Source organism: Myodes glareolus, chromosome 19 (genome assembly GCF_982192425.1).
Source record: "Myodes glareolus chromosome 19, mMyoGla1.1, whole genome shotgun sequence".
NCBI lineage: Eukaryota > Metazoa > Chordata > Mammalia > Rodentia > Cricetidae > Myodes > Myodes glareolus.
In genome coordinates this window covers 29,657,559-29,677,227 of record NC_142044.1, presented here as the reverse complement: position 1 = coordinate 29,677,227, position 19,669 = coordinate 29,657,559, and the positions used below count along the sequence as shown (strand labels likewise).

The 19,669-nt window shown below is 49.0% G+C and overlaps 1 protein-coding gene across 4 annotated transcripts in view; it reads left to right on the top strand.

Annotated features, from left to right (window-relative positions):
• St3gal1 (ST3 beta-galactoside alpha-2,3-sialyltransferase 1) overlaps nt 1–7,454 on the top strand; it is a 76,519-nt gene extending 69,065 nt beyond the window's left edge. For all 4 annotated transcript variants that reach the window (XM_087898832.1, XM_087898833.1, XM_048457405.3 and 1 more), the window contains exons 7-9: nt 714–759; nt 2,068–2,187; nt 3,510–7,454. In XM_087898832.1, coding sequence (XP_087754958.1) covers nt 714–759; nt 2,068–2,187; nt 3,510–3,683 — 340 coding nt within the window. In that variant the 3' untranslated portion in view covers nt 3,684–7,454. The remainder of the gene's footprint in view (nt 1–713; nt 760–2,067; nt 2,188–3,509) is intronic.
• Nucleotides 7,455–19,669: the final 12,215 nt, after the last annotated feature.

Here is a 19,669-nt window from a genome sequence, read left to right as displayed (position 1 = left end):
CGTGACTGGGCCAAACCACTTGCCCAACACTGAACTTGACCCAGAGCCCATGCAACCATCTGGGTCTAATTCCTGAGTCCCTGCCTTTTCTCGAAGGGGCGTGGCTTTCATTTTCCAGATGTCCGCATAACTCCTGGTCCTAGCCCAGGTCTCTTAGGAGCAGAGCTAGAGCCAAGAACTGCGGGTTCCAGGAACTCCATGCCTCCAAGGGACGGAGTGTGAGGGAAGGGCTCAGCAAGAGGTTGGGCCAAGCTGCTGGCTCAAGATGCTCCCCTGGTACCCAGGCACATGGAGAGCCTGCAGTGCGTCAGTTATGTTCCACGTGGTAGCGGATTTTACACCTTGACGCTGTAGCTCATGTCTTCTCGCGTGAGCTGGAGACAGCCATAGGTCACCCCTGCCAGTTCCCCAGCATCAGCCTGGGCTCCCATAATAGACACAGATCTTCTGACTCTGGAAGATGAAAAAAAAAAAAAAATATCTCTAGGTCCCTGAAAGGCTGTTTGGAGCCAGGCCCCCTTTCTGGCCCAAATTAGCCAAGGTTGCCCCCTGGTGTCACTGTGGAGCTACTGCAGGAGCGATGCTCAATCAGGCAGGTGGTTTCTGAGAACCTAAGCCTCCCTCCCCTCCCCATGGCTATATCACTCCCCAGAGCTTCTGACGCACAGGTGGTCCCTCTCCACTTTAAATCCCTTCTCTTTCCCGATTCACAGCACCTACGTCCCCGTGCCCCCGAAGATCAAAGTGAAACAAGAGAAGGTAAGCGGAAGCTTAGGACCCTTTAGCTTTGCCGACTCCTTTTCCACGATTTGGCGCTGTGATGGTGGCACTGAGCTACACAGAGTGCCCTGGCCCTGACCTGGTGCAGTTCCCGGCACCTGTGGAGCTTCTGCTAAGGGCAGGTCCTCACACATTGGCTCTCCAGACCAGCAACACCACCTGGGAACTTGGCACAGGGTGTGATTCTTCAGGAATACCCAAACTTAACTACAGCCAGCCCGGGTCACACCCACTATCCAGCTCTCGCAAGCCCCTGGAGGGTGGGCAAGTGTCGGCTGCAGGGTTTTTTTTTTACCCATTCCTGTGAGGAGCCTCCCAAAGCCAGGCTCACCTCTTTGTCTCCACACCTCCATCCTCCCCAGTGGGCCCCTATACTACATTGTCCCAGACATGGACAAAAGCAGGAACATGTGTGAAAAGCCCCATCACACTGGTTCTTTACATGCACCGTCATACTTCAGGAGGCTCAGAGAGGCCAGCACTATGCCCAGGGACACAGCCTAGGTCATGCTGCAACTAGATGAAGTCCTCCATATGCCTTGCAACAAGCTGCCCTTGGCCTTGGGCAGCACAATCCCGGACAGAAGCCATGGACATCTCTGTAGGGTGGGTTTCTCTCTCAGACCCCAAAGCCCTGAAGCAAAGCTGAGAAGTGAAGAGCCTTCCGGAGACCTGTGAGCCCATTCCTTCAACCCTTCCCTAAGGAATGGTTTAAGGCTTTGCTGCTCCCAGAGTCCCCTTCAGTGTCTCCAAGGCAATCACAGGGGATGAGACCAAGGCTGAGCCTGGCACAGGGAAACCTTCATGGCTGTGTAACACTGAACATGTTGCTTGGCCTCTCTGAACCTTGATGTTATCATAACAGGAGAGGAAACCCCTGCATGTAGTTTACCTTAGGTCGGCGATCCCATCCAATGCCAGGCAGAACAGGTGGCTCATGGGTATGTTTTTGATGCGGTGTGTCACTGTCATGATCCTTCACACTGCTTCATGGGGCGCTTCTGGAGCCTTGGGTCACACTCCCTGCCCCCAGGGGATTTTTATTTCGGCACCATTCTCCCCTTGAAGGCTTCTCCCCAGTGCTATAAAACTGTTCTGTGCTTATTCTTGCCTGTAGCCTACATTACTCTCCGGCCCTACCCTGTAAAAATGCAGGTTCCAAGTCCATAAATACAAGGGTGTTTGTCAGAGATCTGCATGACCACGTTCTGGTCACAACAGTATAGCATTTAGTAGATGCTCTGTGTCTTTTGCTGGCTGTACTCACCCGGTCCCTTCTCCCTGCAGATCCTGATCTACCACCCAGCCTTCATCAAGTATGTCTTTGACACATGGCTTCAGAGGCATGGGCGGTACCCATCCACTGGCATCCTCTCTGTCATCTTCTCCATTCATGTCTGTGATGAGGTATGCTACCTATGTTTCTGCAGGCTACAGGGCCAAAAGCCACCCCGTCCATGTTTCCATGGGAAACCAGGGTAGGAGAGAGAGCAGAAGACAATTCCCAATCACATCTTTCCAAGGGTCTCTGGTACCTGTGTCATCAGGTTTGTGGAAGAGTGGCAGAAATATGATACCGTTCTCAAGAGCAAGAATTCTGGAACATTCCAGCGGGGGAGGCTAGATTCTGACTCAGATCAAAATGAAGAAGCAGGTTCTAGCCAGCTTAGACAGGGAGAGCTGCAAAGGCCACAGTTACCACCCTCAGGTTGCTTGTTGGAGCCACCAGGGAACTCCATTCAGTACTTGGGCCATTCCTTGACTCACGTCACCAGAATTTCTAGGAAGCTAACCAGGCATAAGGGGCTTCTGCTCCCCACCAACTGTGAGCACCAGAATGGGAACCTCAGAGGCACCTCACCCATCTCTTATCTCCCATTCTGCCCACAGCTCCCTGCTCTGCTGTGCACACCCCTCTCTAGCTCCAGTCTGTCCTCCACCCCATAGCTAGATGGTATCCTCTCCCTTAAGGCCCCTCTGAGTGTCTCCTTACTGGTCACCATCTTCTCACTAGCTAAAACCAAACCTGGATGTCACCTCCTTTAAAAAGTCTCTTATTATCTTGGGTTTATGGCCTTCCCCCAATATCCTAGGAGCCCTGACTTTGACCCTTCTCTCTCTAAGTGACATCCTGCCTATGACTGCTCTAGGTTGTAAGGGTTGTGGTTGAATGGGTTTGTCCCTGAGGTCCCCAGGACCTGCCAGGTGACATCTGAGGAAAGTCCACCAGCCTGCATTTGATTTGTCACATTGTGCAGAATAAGTTGTCACTTGCGTTTGTCGTGTGTGTGTAGGCCCCAACCTCAGATGTCGCTCTCAGAAGGAAGGGTTTGAACCCTGTCACCTACCTTCTGTGTTCATGCCTCCTGGCCTCCTTTCCAGATGAGAAAAAAAGACTCTAAAATGATGTAATGTGTTAAGCGTCAGCTCAGATGAGGGACAACAGTTTGACTGCCTTCCGAGCCCCTCTCTCCACATTCCCTCCAGGAGCCCTGGGAGCTCCAGTGAAGGCCTGGTGCCCCTCAGAACCACCTACCTGAGGTCACCCCAAGGTTCCCTTGGCAAGAGTTGGACTTGAGCCTTTCTTGGCTTGCCTTGGCTTTCTGAAGAAGGTTCCTCCAAACCATTAACATTCACCTTAACATTCCAGGGCCATCCGCAGGCCGCCTTTCCTGAATCCCTTACCCTGACTCATGCCTTCTGGGTCTCACCTAGCCTTTGTCCCACAGGTGGACTTGTACGGCTTCGGGGCAGACAGCAGAGGGAACTGGCACCATTACTGGGAAAACAACCCATCTGCGGGTGCATTCCGAAAGACGGGGGTGCATGATGCTGACTTTGAGCACAATGTCACCACCATTCTGGAAGCCAACAACAAAATTCGCATCTTCAAGGGGAGATGACGCCATGACCCGTTAAGGATGGACATACCACATCTCACCTCTCGACTTGCAGCCCCAGCGTCTCACTGGAGCTATTCTGTTCCAGAAGTTTCCACTTGGGGTGTTCCCAGGCTTGCTGGGAGCCTCTTGCACCCTCATTTTGGTAGCATCTACTTGACATAGCTGTCCAACTCTCCCAGGGTACAGAGGAAGTCTCAGGCCTCTCTAAGGTGGGAACGCTTCCCCACTGCGGTTCCCTAACTGGGAGAAAGTGGGATACTGGGAATGGGCTAACCTCTGAATGATGACCATTATTTTGACTTCTGGGGTGGAGGGGGATAAATCCCAAAGATTGCTATGTTCAAAAAAGTGGGCATTTCCTGGAAGTCATTTGGAGGCTGCCACTGAACTGTGGGCTTCAGGCTCAACTCAGACTCTGACTGGGGTGTTTGTGACAGTTAGCTCTGGAGCAGAGCCACAGTGGGCTACACCAGCACTGGGGCAAGATTCTATTCTCCTTTGCATGAAGCCTGGCCTGTCACTTGATGTGGCATCCCCGTTGTCCCTTTCTTCCCAAAGCTCACTGATGATGGCTGGGAAGAGCTTCTGATTGCAGGGGTCTTCCACAGAAAGCTGGCCATGTAACTGACAGGAGGGAAACCCTCTTCGCCATCCTGTGTGATCGTCCTCCACAATGATACATTTGTATGGACAGAGCAGGTTTGACTCCTTCCATGTGCCTTTGAACTTGAGGAAGAAACGCATGCGTTGGCTGACACGAAGCAAAATCCCCAACGGGAAAAAGGGGACCTCCACCAGCACCCTGCTTTGCTGCCTAGCTCAGAATCTCTTCTCTGAGGATACTCTGTACCACTCAGAGTGTGCCAGGCATGGGATGGGTGCTCACTTCCCTTTCCTCAGACTGTTGGGTTCAGGACCACTGATAACCAGCATCCTCCCCTGGGTCCTGAACACTGGATCAAGTCTCTAGCAGCCACCCTCCTGGAGTCCTTGGGGTCACTATGACGACCCCCTAGGAACACAACCGAAATGCATGTACCTCTTCTCCTCACTCCCGTCTGTTCTCCCCTTCTCCCTACAGACTTCCTGTTATTTATTGATTTGTTCATTCAGCCAACCCTGTGCGCTCTCTTCCCCAGTGCTCACTGTGTTTCTGTTGCGTTGCCTGGCAAGCGGAAGTAGGACTAGAAAGGAAAGCCTCTGAGCATCCTGGACCTATGTGTTGAGACATCAGGACTGGGGGCCAGCTGGTGGGTAGATCTATGGCACTGATGATCCTTTGTACAACCCGTGCCACCGCCCTTTCTAGTACAGCTGACTTGCCTTCTTCCTCGTTGCAGAAGGGAACTCCCTCAGACTGAGACCTCCGGCCTCACTGACGTGACAGCTCCTTGGTGAGGGAATTGAGACAAGCACTGGTGGTAACTGTCACCCCCTTACAGATGTTCAATAAGAGAAGCCTCTGCTTCTGTTGACAGTATTCCCTAAGGACCACTGCAGCTTCATCAAAGCAGAATATGAGAGCGGTGTCTTGAGGGTTGGGAGACCTTCACTTGCGTAGGCTTCCCTCTGCAGTGAGAGCTCAGGGGTCTCCATCAGGGACCACACACAGCCTTGGGCCATTCATAGGCATCACCAAAGAGCAGACACCAACATTGTCATTTTCCAGGAGTCTGTCCCGTGAGTGGCTTTGCTGTAGCATTTCTTTCAATTCTCCAAGACACAGAGCACAGGCTTTTGATAGCGGAACATGATGTTTCACTTTGAAAATCTCTCTGACATTAGACCCTTAACGGAAAAGGCTGAACTCTTATGACATCCTCGCTCTGGAGAGGCAGTCTCAATTATCTGAGTGTGAGGAACTCAGCAGGTGTTTGCATGTCAGTGGATCCATCCCTAGGACAAGTCAGAAGTAGTGGACATTGGTGTAGGGGTGGCCACTGGGTGTACTGGGTTCCACTGCCTGAGAGAGCAAGTATCTGTAGTGAGAGTGTAGCCACGTCTAGCTGAACACAACTCAGGAAGCTCTTCTAGTTCTCATTGGTCCCTCCCACTCCCTTCCCTGCTTCTCTCCCCCTTTCCTGTTCCTCCTCCAGCCAAGGAGCCAGCCTTTCTCTTTCCCATAACCCTTAGCCTCCCCCTGCGATTTCCTGGCTTAGCGGTGGGCTCTTAACTGAATCAAATACAGCCCGCTGAGGCCAGAATTAACTCCACCAATTCATTTAAGGTAATTGGAGCTTTCCTTGGGGGTGTGAGTGGCTGAGAACAGGAAGGGCCTTTCCCAAAGAGACTGGTCTGGCTGCTGACCAGAAGCGCTGGTCCTGGGCTGCAGTGCTCAGAGCTGATCAGGAAGCTGCTAAGTCCAGGGGAAACCAGGGGAGTCTCAGCAGCACCCTAGACTATGAGCCTGCAGTGAACCAGGAGACTGGTGTTTCCTGTGCTGCTCTTAAAGGAGAGAGAAGCAAATCTGTAGTCTCTAATTCCCAGAAGAGACAAGCCAGTGAGAAAAATCCTTACATTGATACCTTCTTAGGTTGGCTTTGGGTCCTCAGACAACAGCCATTAAACCATGTGGATTGGGCTAGTGGAACAGACCCAAGAAAGTACAGAAAGAGTAAAGGAGACCAGCAGCTAGGTAGGGCCTGAAGGTCTGGGGTTGCTGTAGGGTGCAGATGGTGCTGCAGTCTCCGCTGCGGCCACATGGGGCTGCTATAGGCCCATCACACCTTCTGGGAACAGGCCCTCCCTGTCAAATGTGGGAAGGAGCACAGTGGATAAATGAGAACCCAGAGATTGGTTTTTACCTGTGCCCTTCAAAGTAGCCCCAACATACAGGATGGGAGAAGCCCTGGGTGCCTACTTCCCACCAGGGAATAAGGTGACAAGTTCATGCCCTCAAGGAGCTGACAGCTAAAGCCACGGGTTCCACCATAGTCACCTGGGGTGAGAAAGAGTTGGCCTTGACTGCTCAGCCATCCTAGCCTGGCTAGCCACTTTTGAGATACCATCAGCTTCCCTCTCGTCACTTTCACCTGTGCCCCAGGTACTACCCACAACCTAGAAGAAACAGGGAGGGTGAGGAGAGAAGGCAGAGACCGACAGAGCAGCGGCTCACGCCTTCAGCCTCAGAGCATAGTGACTGCGTCATTACCCAAACAGCCTGTAGCCTCAGCCAGGCCCAGCCTTGAGCCTGCTTCCGCTTGCTGCTCTCCTTCCACTAAGCGAGGACCCCCGTCTTCACACCCCCACCTCTTCTCACTGAGCTTTTACCTTGGCTCCTCCTGCCCAGGGTCTGTGCCATGACACCAGCTTTAATCCTTTCTCCAGAGCCTTGTCTGGATCTTGCTTGCCTGTCTAGGTGGCTGTGGGTCCCTCCTGCACCCCCAGACCCCCTGCACAATCACTTTAGCCCTTTCCCCAGAGCCTGATCTGGACCTCGCTCAGTTCACTCCTGTGGGTGGCTATGGGTCCCTCCTGCACCCCCAGACTCCCTGCACAATCACTTTTCCCAGATCCCCTTCAGAGCCAAAGTCACCCAAGCACTTTTCCTCCCAAGGTCTTCTCCTCCCTTGCTTCTGGCGCGAGTTCCAGCGTCATTCGTTTAAACTTTGCTTTCTTGTGGCCGGCCCCGTCTTGTAACCCTCCTGATTGGTCTGAATGCATTTCCAATGATAGTCGGTTGGCCTTCCTCAGCCCCTGCTTTGTTTTATTTATTGTTGAATATTTCCAATGATCCGAATCAAAGTGAATAAAAAGAGCTATTTTATTGTTTGGGTGTTTTCAGAGTTCTGCTTTGGTGATGTTTCTAGTCGGGGAGTGGGAAAGAGGGGGCGTTCAGTCCTGAAATGACTGCATGAGTCATCTCCTAGGGTCCTCTGGGATGTTGTCCTCACCGTTCAGGAGACAGAGTGGAGCCGTTCCCTGCTATGTGATTGTGCTGAGTTACTTAACCTCCCTGAACCGCTACTGTCGTGCATCAGACGGACATGACCTTGCCAATCTTCAGAGGGAGATCGGATAGGAAACAAAATGTCCCAGGAGGCTGAGGTGGACACAGGCCAGTGGCTCTGATGTTTGCTTGGCTGGGGCCCAGTGTGCATAGCGGAGACAGCCACACCCTGGGAGGAGCACCAGTCAGGTCTGAAACAGATACAATCACTCTCACTTGGCTTTTTAAAGAAATATTTTCAGAAGCCTTGAATTGGAACTTCGCCACATGGGATTGGTGTGCGCCTGTGATCTCCCTCCCTCATGATAGGCATGGCACTTTCTGGTCTATATGCCTCCTCACTGGCCCTGGCTGCTCTTCCAGCACAGCTCACCACAGGAGAAGGCAGAGGTGAGCCTGGCTTCCTGGGCAGAGGTGAGAAGGCAGAAGCCTGGCTTCCTGGTCCATCCTGCAGCCCCTGAATTCACTGGGCACTTTCTGAAGTCAGTTCCAAGACAACACATATGAATGTCTCCATGTGGTTCCTAGAGCCAGGCAGTCTGGGGACTACTGCACTGAACAGAGGAACTTGAGCCACATTAGGAAGGGTGGTCAGACTCCAGCCCTGTCTGAATTTACCCCTGCTCCCTGTGGATCCATCCCTCCTTCTGTCTTCCCAGGATTCACCATGCATCTTCTCCATCTGTAGCATTCCTTTTCTTCTATCCCTTCTATTTCTTCCCCAGGGGTCATACTCATTTATTATCAACACAGAGACAACATACACAATATTATACATACAAACTATTGTTTGTATGTATATATTGTATATATATACTATATATATAATACATGAATACACACACCACAGAGATAATACATACAACATACTATGTATACGCAGTGCACAGAGACACAACACAAACCATAACACATCACACACCTCACACATACCATAAATAGACACATCATAACACAACACACACTACACATATATAGTACACCCAACACACAATGCACCACACACATCATGACACAACACACATACAAGCAAAACATCATACACGCTATTTCACACACACCACACTATATACATACACCACATCACACATACTTATACTACACCACAGACACTAGAACACATACACACACACACACACACACACACACACACACACACACACTCCATCAGTGATCCAGTTCCCTTAGACAAGCTTATGGTTTCAGATGCACAATGGACAAGCAGCCACAGGGTGGCAGTATGCTGCCATTGGTCCCTAAGGAACTATGCCTAGCCCCCTGACTTTGTCCCCTGTATACCACCTATGTCAGATCTCAGGCCCAAGTCACTGTAACGTACATTATCCAAAAGCACTAAGAATCCGCAGACATTTCTCCAGGACTTTCCTGGTACCTCCTGCACACAGTGGCTGCTCCTGTGTTTGCTAGACTAAGACCTCAGGGACTAAAAGATTTCTGAGTATGTATTTGCTTATTTGTTCTGGAGAAACAAGAAAGAATTACCCAGCCATCCCTCTGTCCCTGAGGGCTGCAACCCTGTGTCCAACTAACCACATATAGTAAAGAAAAAAACATCTATCTACATAAGTCTTCATATATCAAAATAGCTATTTAATGCGTCTACAGTGAGTATGCACAGACCTTTTTCTCTGTGTGGTGTGAGTGTATATGTATATGCTGTCTATGATGTGGTAGTAGTGGAAGAAGAATGTATGTGATGTATGTGGCGTGTATGTGTGTGATGTATAGTTTGTATATTATGATGTATGTGTGTGTATGTGTGTAGTGTGTCTTATGTGTTGTCTTAGTCAGGGTTGTTATTGTTGTGATGACCAAGTCATGACCAAAGCAAGTTGAGAAGGGAAGGGTTCCTTTGGCTTACATTTCTGTATCACAGTTCGCCATCAAAGGAATTCAGGATAGAAACACAAACAGGGCAAGAACTTGGAGGCAGGAGCTGATGCAGATGCCATGGAGGGGTGCTGCTTATTGACTTGCTCCCCATGGCTTACTCAGCCTGCTTTCTTGTAGACCCCAGGACCACCAGCCCAGGAGTAGCCCTATCTGGGCAGTCCCCTCCATATCAACTTCTAAGCAATACTGCAGCCAGTATTATGGAGGCCTATTTTTAATTGAGGTTCTCTCCTCTCAAATAACTCTAGTTTGGGTCAAATTGACATAAAACTATCCAGCACACGTGTGGTGTCTGTGTGTACAGGTTGCTCGCAGAAGTCATGGGAGGATCTCCAGTGTCTTCCTGTGCCAATCTCGGCCTTATTTGTGCCAATCTCGGCCTTATTTGTGTTGACATGGGGTCTCTCCTGAGCTAGTTTGGTGGCCAGCAAGCCCCAGCCAGCCTCCCGTCCCTAATCCCTGCTGTTCTGGTGTTGGGAACACGAGATTTTCATACAAATGCCAAAGTGCAAACTCAGGTCTTTATGTTTGCCCAGCAGTGCTCTTACCCACTCCCCACCTCCCCAGTGCCCTGCAGCCCTCTCCTTGTTATTGTCCCCTCAACAGTGAAGTTTAACAACTCTCCCCAGAGCTTCTCCACTCCTTCAGGGTTATAAGGAATCTAGAGATGGCTTAAAGTGTAAGATGTATGTGGTGGGGGGGGGGGGGCAAATTGTAAATTGTATAAGGTATTTCAACATCTCTGGATTTTGAAACCATCTGAGTGCTGGAACAAGATCCCTGCTCATACACAGGGATAACTGTGTCCTCAGACACACGTTGCTTGCTAAGTGGCAGCTCTCCTTTGCTGGGAGAGCTGAGTCAGGGCTGTTGGGGAAGGGGTGGGCCTCTGCTTCCTCCTCATTTCCTCACCATATGCACCTCTGAGGGTCGGGATCAGGCACTCTTACTGCCTTATGGATTTCTTTCCCTCTCTTCCCTACCCCTCAGTTCTCCTGCGGGGATTTCCCAAGGCCTGAACCAGAGAGTGAAATGAATCCTCTTCCATGCGTCATGCTAACCCCAGTTCTCCTAATTCTCAGTCACCTCACAGAGGCTGGGCATTACTGGTTCTCACAACTATCATTTGGTAAACTTGGAACAATACTGCAGGCTAAGGTACACACACCACCACCACCACCACCACCACCCCACCCCACACAGCCTTTAATGAAACTCTAATTTAACGCAGTTCCCTGTGGCATTTGGCTATCAGGTCTTTGGGAACAATTGAAGTGAGAGGAGGTTTGGGAACATATCTCATGGGGTTGTGTTCTTATATCGAGAAACAAAGAGACATTGAATATCAATGCCTTCTCTCTCATTCTCTCTCCTTCCCTCTTTTCCCCTCTCTGTCTCCAACTCTTTCTTCTTCTCTCTGTCTCTATCATGTAAAATCACAGTCACCAATAAACCAGTACAGACTTACCTACAACCCACCCTGATCTCTGAGTTCTCGCCTTCAAACCCTGAGCTATTAAATCTCTGCTGTTGAGGCACACGGTGGGTGCGACAAGGTCCTCAAGGAAGGTTCACCCTACTTATTCCCACTATCAGTTAGCGTATCCTATTCTTCATACCCCCTTGTTGGCCACTCTCCAGCTGACCTGGCCACTGTGGGCAAGGTACTGCCATGAAGCTAGATCAACACTTCAACTAGTCAAGAGAAGCAAAAGGACCTTCCATAGCTCCTTGCAATGCTGAGACGAATGCTCTCGTCTATTGCAGCAGAGACTCTGTTTAGCCACTGACTCCTGAATGAGCTTTTCCATCACTCTCAACTGTGGCCCAGAAGTGGGATGGAGGATTTGGGCCCCAGCTATTTGATTATAGACATGGGGTCTAGCCAGGCTGTGGGTCCTGGAGCTCAGAGTCTAGACCACAGCTGCCTACGGGCAAGAGAATGATCTGAAGAAGGACAGCTATGCAAGAAGCGGAAGGAAGCCAGAGAGGCCACCAGTCCCCGAGGATGTGTGTAAGTGTAGTGGGACACGGGAGGACAACAGTAGAAAGCATCAAGCTGAGTCAAACCACACCGACCCACCTGAAGTTCACCAGGAACCCGGGAACACAGGGGCAGCCAGTGGGTGGGGTCAGGCTGCTGAGGCAAAGTGCTTCAGTTGCATGCAGCACAGAGAAAAGGCCAGAAGCTCTCAAGTGGGAAAGGGGTGGTGGAGTCCTTTTCTGGATGGTGCCGTTAGATCTAGGATGGAAGAGGGGCAAAGGACAGAGCTGTGGCTCTCCAGGATGCTGCCAGCATGTTCTACAATCAGGGAGTCAAGCTGTTTCCACTCGGGACCTCATGAGCTCAGCACAGACCTATCCCTGGCCCATGGCAGACCTAAAGCAAAAGATCTTAGTGTCAACTCTGAGCTCTCGGGTCAGCGTTTCATGAATGCTATTGAAATGAAAGGCTCCATGGCCTGCAGGCTTCTCAGCCTCAAGCTCTTAGGCCCAGCCTCCTCTGGTGGTCTCCTTGGCTGCCTCTGGACTCTGAGACACTCTTGCCTCCACGTTCTCCAATGTTTGTACTGGCTTTGTGGAAGCATTGTCCCAAGTGAGGAGCTCAAGTTAGTCTCAATCTGTCCATGAACAGGCAGTTTCTTCCACCTAGGAGAACTGTGGTCAGAACGAGGGCACCCAAAGGTCCTGGGAGTCAAAGACCTGCATCCAGAAATAGGACCTCTATAGAGTAGGAGAGATGCCACTGTGAGCAAATTGGCCTTGGTATCTGCTCCATCTAATACAAGAGCAAGGGCAATGGGTACTAGAGATAGCTCTGAGCAAGACAGGGTCTCTGCAGAAGGCCAGAAGGTGTGGTAACAGGCAGATAGCCAGATGCAGTCACACCCACAAAAATAAGAAAGTCTCATTGCTTAAGGCCTCTTCTGTGCCTCAATTTGGTGGGGCGCAACACCTTGAGAAAGAAAAGCAGGTTTAGGAAGACTGGTAGGAAGTTGAGTCAGAGGGTGGAGCCAGCAAATCCATCAGAGTGGACACTGAGAGTGACACTTGTGACATGGGGGACAAGGACTCTGGGTGGTGTTCCCAGAAGAAGAACTCTGTACAGGAGCCCTACACAATGGTTTGGAGCACAAAAGCAGACCCAACCCAAGGCTGCCTTCTGGCCTTGGCTTAGAGGGCCACCCAGACTGCTCTGTGGTGGTGGCCACGAGAGGGTGCCACGGAGCCACCCTTGCCAGGATTGCATCAGACAGAAACTTTTGAAAGCCACAGGAGGTCAAGCACACAGCTGTGAATAAAGTCACAAATTCACAGGACTCTGTCTTAGAAGTGAGCAAGCCCAATACCTATCAGATAAGGTCACTATCGCTGTCACTTACCTAAGTAAACTAGTCAAGAAAACAGATCCTGGGCCCAATAGGAGAAAGCTGTAGTTCCTAGCCAATGGGTACAGTGTTCTCTGGTGTCGTCTTCTCTTGGATCACACGAAACCTAGGTCCACCACCACCCCCAGACCTGGAATTTGTTCTTGGCTTCCCACTCCCCTCTCTTCTTGACTCTCCATGATTTCTGAACCATGTGTCAATGATGGAGCCTTGCCTCTCTGACTTGGTTTATTAATCTGTAAAGGAGTACTAAATGGTGCACAAGAGACTGAAAATTAAATGGCAGTGATGTCTGCATAGAGTACCCAAGATGCTAATGCCGTTTGCCTGTGGACACACTGTTCATAAGTACTCAGCCAAGAATAAAGATCAGAGCTGATCGTATATCCATCAGGCTGGGACAGGCTAATGCTGCAAAAACAAAGAAGCTCCAAGTCCCACTAACTTAGAACAACAAGGCTAGTTTCTTCTTGGGGCAGTTTCAGGGGTTTCATGCTTTGCCCCCCACCATGGTGATCTAACCTGCCCTGTATATTTCTTCTCATGAAAGACATTGCCAAGTTCACTGTCAGCACATAGTCCTCAAGTTCACTGCAAAATAAAGTGGTAATGACTCATAAGTTCTCAAATGTCTCCACTTAGATCTGATACCCATCACATCCATGCTAGGTCCGTTGACCAGCAGGACCCTCATTGCCCAAACAGAACCACAAAGGGAAAATGAGTGGTGGGGTAGACCTTCTAGAAATCTTCAGGGCACCTGGCCTCTACTGCCAAAATCTTTTCTTGATGTCAGAGACACTGCTCTAGACCTAGAGCCTCTTAGTGACAACTCAGCAGTCTGCCTAAGTCAGCCCTGTCTAAATCTGAGCAGTAGGTTCAGATTCAAAGTCTTAGAGGATGCAGGCAGCAAGACAGGCCTTAGAGAGGCATACCAGGGTGCAGGAGGCCCAGCATCAAAGGATGGAGATGGAGGCTGCTCACCCTAGTTGCCATTGTATGTAAGCAAAGGCAGAGAGAACTTGGTGGAGATGCTGAACATCAGGGAGAATATGATGGAAAGACAGTGGATTGATTGATTGTCCAGGAATCCAAGATGTTCCCATTCTCAGGAACTTCAGGTTGACTCTTCCCAAGTACTGACTTTAGTACTTTAGTTCCCAAACTACACACTGAAAGGCTTGAGCGAGGTCTTTCTATCTCCAGGTTCTCTCTGACCCTGTCGTTCCACTCCCAGAGGTCCTTGGAAGTCAAAGACACTAGAGGTGTCTTTCCTTATGAATGCCCAGTATCTAGTGAAGTGCCCGGTACCCAATAAGCAAATGAATCAGAATCATGTTGCTTGCCACATAATATTTTGCTTAGATAGGATGAACGCCAGCCTGTATTGAGAGCTTAAACATTTCAACCAGATGTTAAGCCCACCATAACCTGCTCCTCATATGACCCAAGTCAGGCAGCTTCACTGACATACACATTTTACAGAAATCTAGTCTTCTAAGAGGTGAACCACTTGGCCCAGGGACACACAGCCCCGCAGTGGTGAGCCTCAGTGGGAACCAGGCACTCGGGCTCTGAGCCTACAGTCTTTCCCTATCTGGCCACCTTATCCCAGAATAGCTATCAAGTGCACCTACCATCAAGGCACCTGATACTGTGTGGGCATAGTCAAGCCTGAACCCCCAAAGAGAAGTTGGGCTGAGTGTGCTGTGATATCATGCAAATGGTGAGAGCTCCCCACCCTCAAGGCCAAGGGGAATGATCTCCACGCCTTGTTCCACACAGAGTCGCCTTGGAGAGGAGCCACTGGACTGGTGCATCACCTGAGAGCTGGCCAGTCACAGGAGGCTGGGACTTCCAAGAGGTTCATTTTGTAGGAACAACAGAAGGGCAGGTCCACCAAGTTGGATGCTGGGGGGCACCATCAGACTTCACCAGAGTGTGGAAATAGGAAAAAGGACTTCTCTGCTGAGGGTCCAGAAGCCCTCTCTTATTTCCCATGGCTTGCTGTTTACACTCCTCTGCGGCGCTTTGTAAGTTCCCCATCTCCCAACACCACACTCATCTACCTGCCCTGCTCAGGACTCCACCCCTGGTCCTACTTCTCACCACCTTCCAATGCTCCTCCTGACCCCTGGGGACAAACTCTCCTCACTTAGGTCCCCATATTTATTTGCCTTCTAAGATGTTTCCTGGCATGTTTAATGTCCCTTCAACGGCGCACACCTAACCACAGACCTTATCTTTCTTTCCTGCTCTGTTCCTTCTCCTCTATGGGTCACTATGACCGGAGAGGTGTGCCCAGAACTCAAAGCAGAACCGTGAAAAGTCTTACCACACCACCTCCACCGCATGCATAGCCAACATCAGTCCTGCCCTTCTGCTTCTAGAAGGGGCCTTGCTTATATTCACACCTCCAGAGCCCGATTCCTTCAGCATGTGTTCGGGATATTTTGTATCAGTCAGTGAGATAATATCAGAATCAACTCACTACCAATTCCTCTGTCTGCTGCCTGTCTCATCACTCACCCATCCATTCTGCAGGCTACGTACAGACAGTTCTGTCTAAAACCCCAGCCCGAGTGCACCAGTCATCTATTGCACAACTATGCTGCATAACAATCTCATTGAAAAGGCTTTGGCTTGCTTGTACTTGACTTTTGTCTATATTGTCGGAGACCAACTTTGACAAGGAAACCACTTAACCAGGGTAGAGGCATGGGAATTAGAAAAATAAGTTAAGAGAATGAAGACAGTAATAAACAGAAGCATAATAGGATAGCACCAGAGGGAATTCCAGTGAATACTGAAATTCACCTGCGTTTAATTTCCATTTGTTTAAATATTTTGATCCCAAAAGGTAGAGCAGTAAGATAGAAAACTGCATTAACATGATACAAGAAATGAACAGACCAGTTGAAGGATTATGGGCTACATTCTTAGTTAAATTTTCTGTTGTCAAAACAAGACAAGTAATTCACACCCTAGACCAAAATATTCAGGCAAACCACTCCCGAGGTGGAATTCATAGTTGTCTCCCTAACGGAGTAGGAACCCAGTTGGATCCTTAGACTTTCATTTGAGGTAGAAACAGACCTATTTCTTAAGACCTAAAATACCAGGTCTGGATATTAGCCACCCCTGTTATTTCAACTGTTGACAATAACTTTGAAGGAACGAGGTTAAGTTGCATCTTAACCTTGGTTAAGAATTGGTTAGTTCCAACTGTTTAACCTTTAGTCATGGTAGAATGGACCCATACCTATGGGCCCTGTCACTACATGGGGCCTAGGACTTCTCTGCTTGTTCTCGTATTTCTTGACCAGACAGACATATGTGGAAGGTGGAAAGACTTACTTCCATCCCAATGGACATTTAAAATCTGGTTCCTATCATGTCCTCCAACACCTGTGGAAAAGATAAAAAAAATAAACAGCCTCAGATTCTTTAAAATTCCTCCTATTAGGTTACCCCTTACCATGAATCAGGACAAGCTGGTGACTTCCACAGCCCTTATAAGCATGACAGAAATCATTGTGCTATTTAAATCAGGTCTTCAAAGTGTGGAAGCTTCACATTCTTGGTTCCATAACCTTCAGACAAACCACACTAAAGGAAGCCCCAAAGCCTGTGGAGACTGTGGCGTGAACAGGAACCCTGGATAAAAGCAACTCGGCAAACCATGTAAGCACAGTTGGGAAGGGATTCTGTTCCCCTACACAGCTGCCCCCAGTTTGTATCATGGGGAGCAGAGCAGAGTCCTCTCCACTCAGACCTGCCTCAAGCATAGGTTTGTGCATTGGGGAAGTCAGAGTTGCTGTTTTGCGCCCTATGTTTTGGGACAATTTTTTATATAGCAGTATGTAACCAAAAGAGACAGCTAAGCGCAAAGTCAAGTGTGAGGAAGGACCCTCCTACCACCATGAAGTGCGGCAGGGTACACAGAAAATGGGACTCTGTCACCACACCCTCAATGCATTGTGATGACCAGTCTGGCCCCATGCTCACACTTTCCCTGGTTTTCACGGCAAGCGAAGAATAAGTCACAGCAAGTACACCGTTGGAGAGAATGTAAATCAGTCTAGTTACTGTGGAAAACAGTGTGTAGAGTCTTCAAAAAACAACTAAAAATAGAGTTTCCGTGTGATCCAGCTCTTCCTCTTCTGAGCAAGGAGAAATAAGGTCTGTCTGCAGCCTGTGTTCATATCAACACTGCTCACAGTCACGAGATGGAATCAACACTAGTAGCCCTACCCACATATGAGTGGGTGAGGAAGCAGGAATACAGCACCCAAGAGTTCTGTCAGCCTCAAAAATGAAGGAAATCCTGTCAATTTGGCATGATTAACCTGAAGGGCACTGTAGCCAATGAAATGAGTCATGAGGACAGATCATGCATGATCTCACCTTGGTATGGAATCTAAAGAAATCAAAACAAGCAGAGGGTACAATGGTGGTTTTTAGAAGTTAGAGAGGCATTGGGAAGATGGGTCCAAGAATGTGAAGTTTTATTTGAATGGGAGTCATAAGTCCAAGAGACCTGGTTTGTCACCTATTATAAGCACCAATGTAATGCATTCTGAAAATTGCCAAGTTGGCTTTAAGTGTTGAAGGGAGCCAGGTTAAGTCAGAGAAGAGAGTCCCAGGTAGATAGAAAATGTATGCATTACAGCACTGATGGGAAAGATATCCTGGCAATCGGGAGTCCAGGAATAAATATCGCAAAGTCACACCATACAGCAAATCACACATGAGATTTATTGGGAAAGACAAAAGAAGGTGGCTACCTTTGCTCGGGAGATAAGCAACCAAGAAATGAGCTGGAGACAGGCTTTATATAGGGATTCTTATGGGGAGTGTGTGAGACTTTCCAGGGAGGCCTGGAATTGGTGGGATTCTGTGGCCTGATCTTAGGGAGAACACAAGGACTGGGAGGGGATTTTGAACTCAGGGATTGGTGGGATTCTGTGGCCTGAGCTTGGGGTTTTGTTTTGTAGGGAAGAGTTTGGTCGCCTACATCGCCACGGACTGGAACCTGCTATAACAGTCATTAGGACAGTCTGAGCTAAAGGCTTTCTACCACTCCGTTTCTGCCTCTTTAAGGGAGGCCTAGTTAAATCTCCCAAATAAATAGAAAAATGTGTGTAGAATTCTTCAGGGAGCTACTAGCATATGTCAAGTGTCTTAAGTAATGGCCTGGGATGAAGCAACACAAGCTACCAACAATTCTCTTTATCTCGTCTGAATAACTTCTTTTTTTAAAATTTATTTCTATTTTATGTAAATTGGTGTCTTGACTGCATGTGTGTCTGTATGAGGGTATCAGACGCTCTGGAACTGGAGTTACAGACAGTTGCGAGCTGCCATGTGGGTGCTGGAAACTGAACCTGGGTCCTCTGAAAGAGAAGCCACTACTGTTAACCACTGAGCCATCTCTCCAGCCCCTGAATTACTTCTTATTAGCATTAAAAATAAATTGTGTGTGTGCGTGTGTGTGTGTGTGTGTGTTCATGAGCATACTCACACACTAATGTGTACTTCCATGAGGAGGATCAGGGAACACACAAGTGCCACAGCACATATGTGGAGGTTGAGGAACAACTTTGAGGGGTCAGTTCTCTTCTTCCACCATGGGACACATAAATTTAGCTCAGGTTGACAGACTTGTAAGCACTTCTTTCCACTAGGTCATCTTGCCAAATTAAATCCTTTAAAAGACCTACAGGATGGGAAAAAATAATATCCCCCTTCAAAGGTCCGGTCCGAAGAATATATAAGGAGCCATGACAACTTGACAGCAAAAATAAAGCAATCTATTTAAAGGGTGGAGAAACTGGGCTGGGGAAATGGCTCAGTGGGTTAAACAACTCTCTGCCCAAGAGAATCCTGAGCTCAGATTCACAGAATGTGCCCGACAAAGTAACGTGTATCTCTAATCCTGGCCTCCTACAGTGGAGTGGGAGGTGGAGATAGAACAATCCTGGGAAGCTGGCATGCCAAGAAGCCTGGCACACAGTGTGGTAGTGAACAGCAAGAGGCCTGTTTCAAAGAGAGTGGAAGGTAAGAATCAACTGTGGAAGTTATTCCTCTGGCATGCTACATCCACTATGAACCAGGAGCCTGCACTCAAAACAAAAATGCACCACAACACACATGCACATTATCTTAAAAATACATAAATAAAACGTGGAGGTGTTATTTGAGTGCACAATTCTTCAAAGAAGGCCTACAAAGACAAGAAAAGATCCTCGAGAACATTCATCACTAGGAAAAGGCAAATTCACAAACACCTTGAGGAGATATACCACACTCACCAGCCAGCACTGCTGGAGTCCGCACAGACAATGGAAAATAACCAGAGTTGACGAGGAAGGCGGTAAAACTGGCACACTTGGGCCTTGCTGTTGGGATGGCAATGGCACTGCTCCTGCAGGAAATAGTTTGGCAGATCCTCAAAAAGTTAACCGGAGTTAGCCCGTGACCTAGCAATTCTCCTCCTAGATAGGCATTGCAGATAGTTGCAGGCAGGTTCACAAATATGCACACCCACGGCAGCCATACTCCTGAGAGGTGAAATGAGGGAGCAACCTCCACATCCATCAGCAGGAGAATAAAGGGAGGAATGGCTGCTTCACCCACTCAAGGGCAGGTCGTTCAATCTTTGAAAGAATGACAGTCTCACACTTCGGTGTGGACAGTCACCAAAAGCATGGGGCTGAGTGACAGAAGCCAGA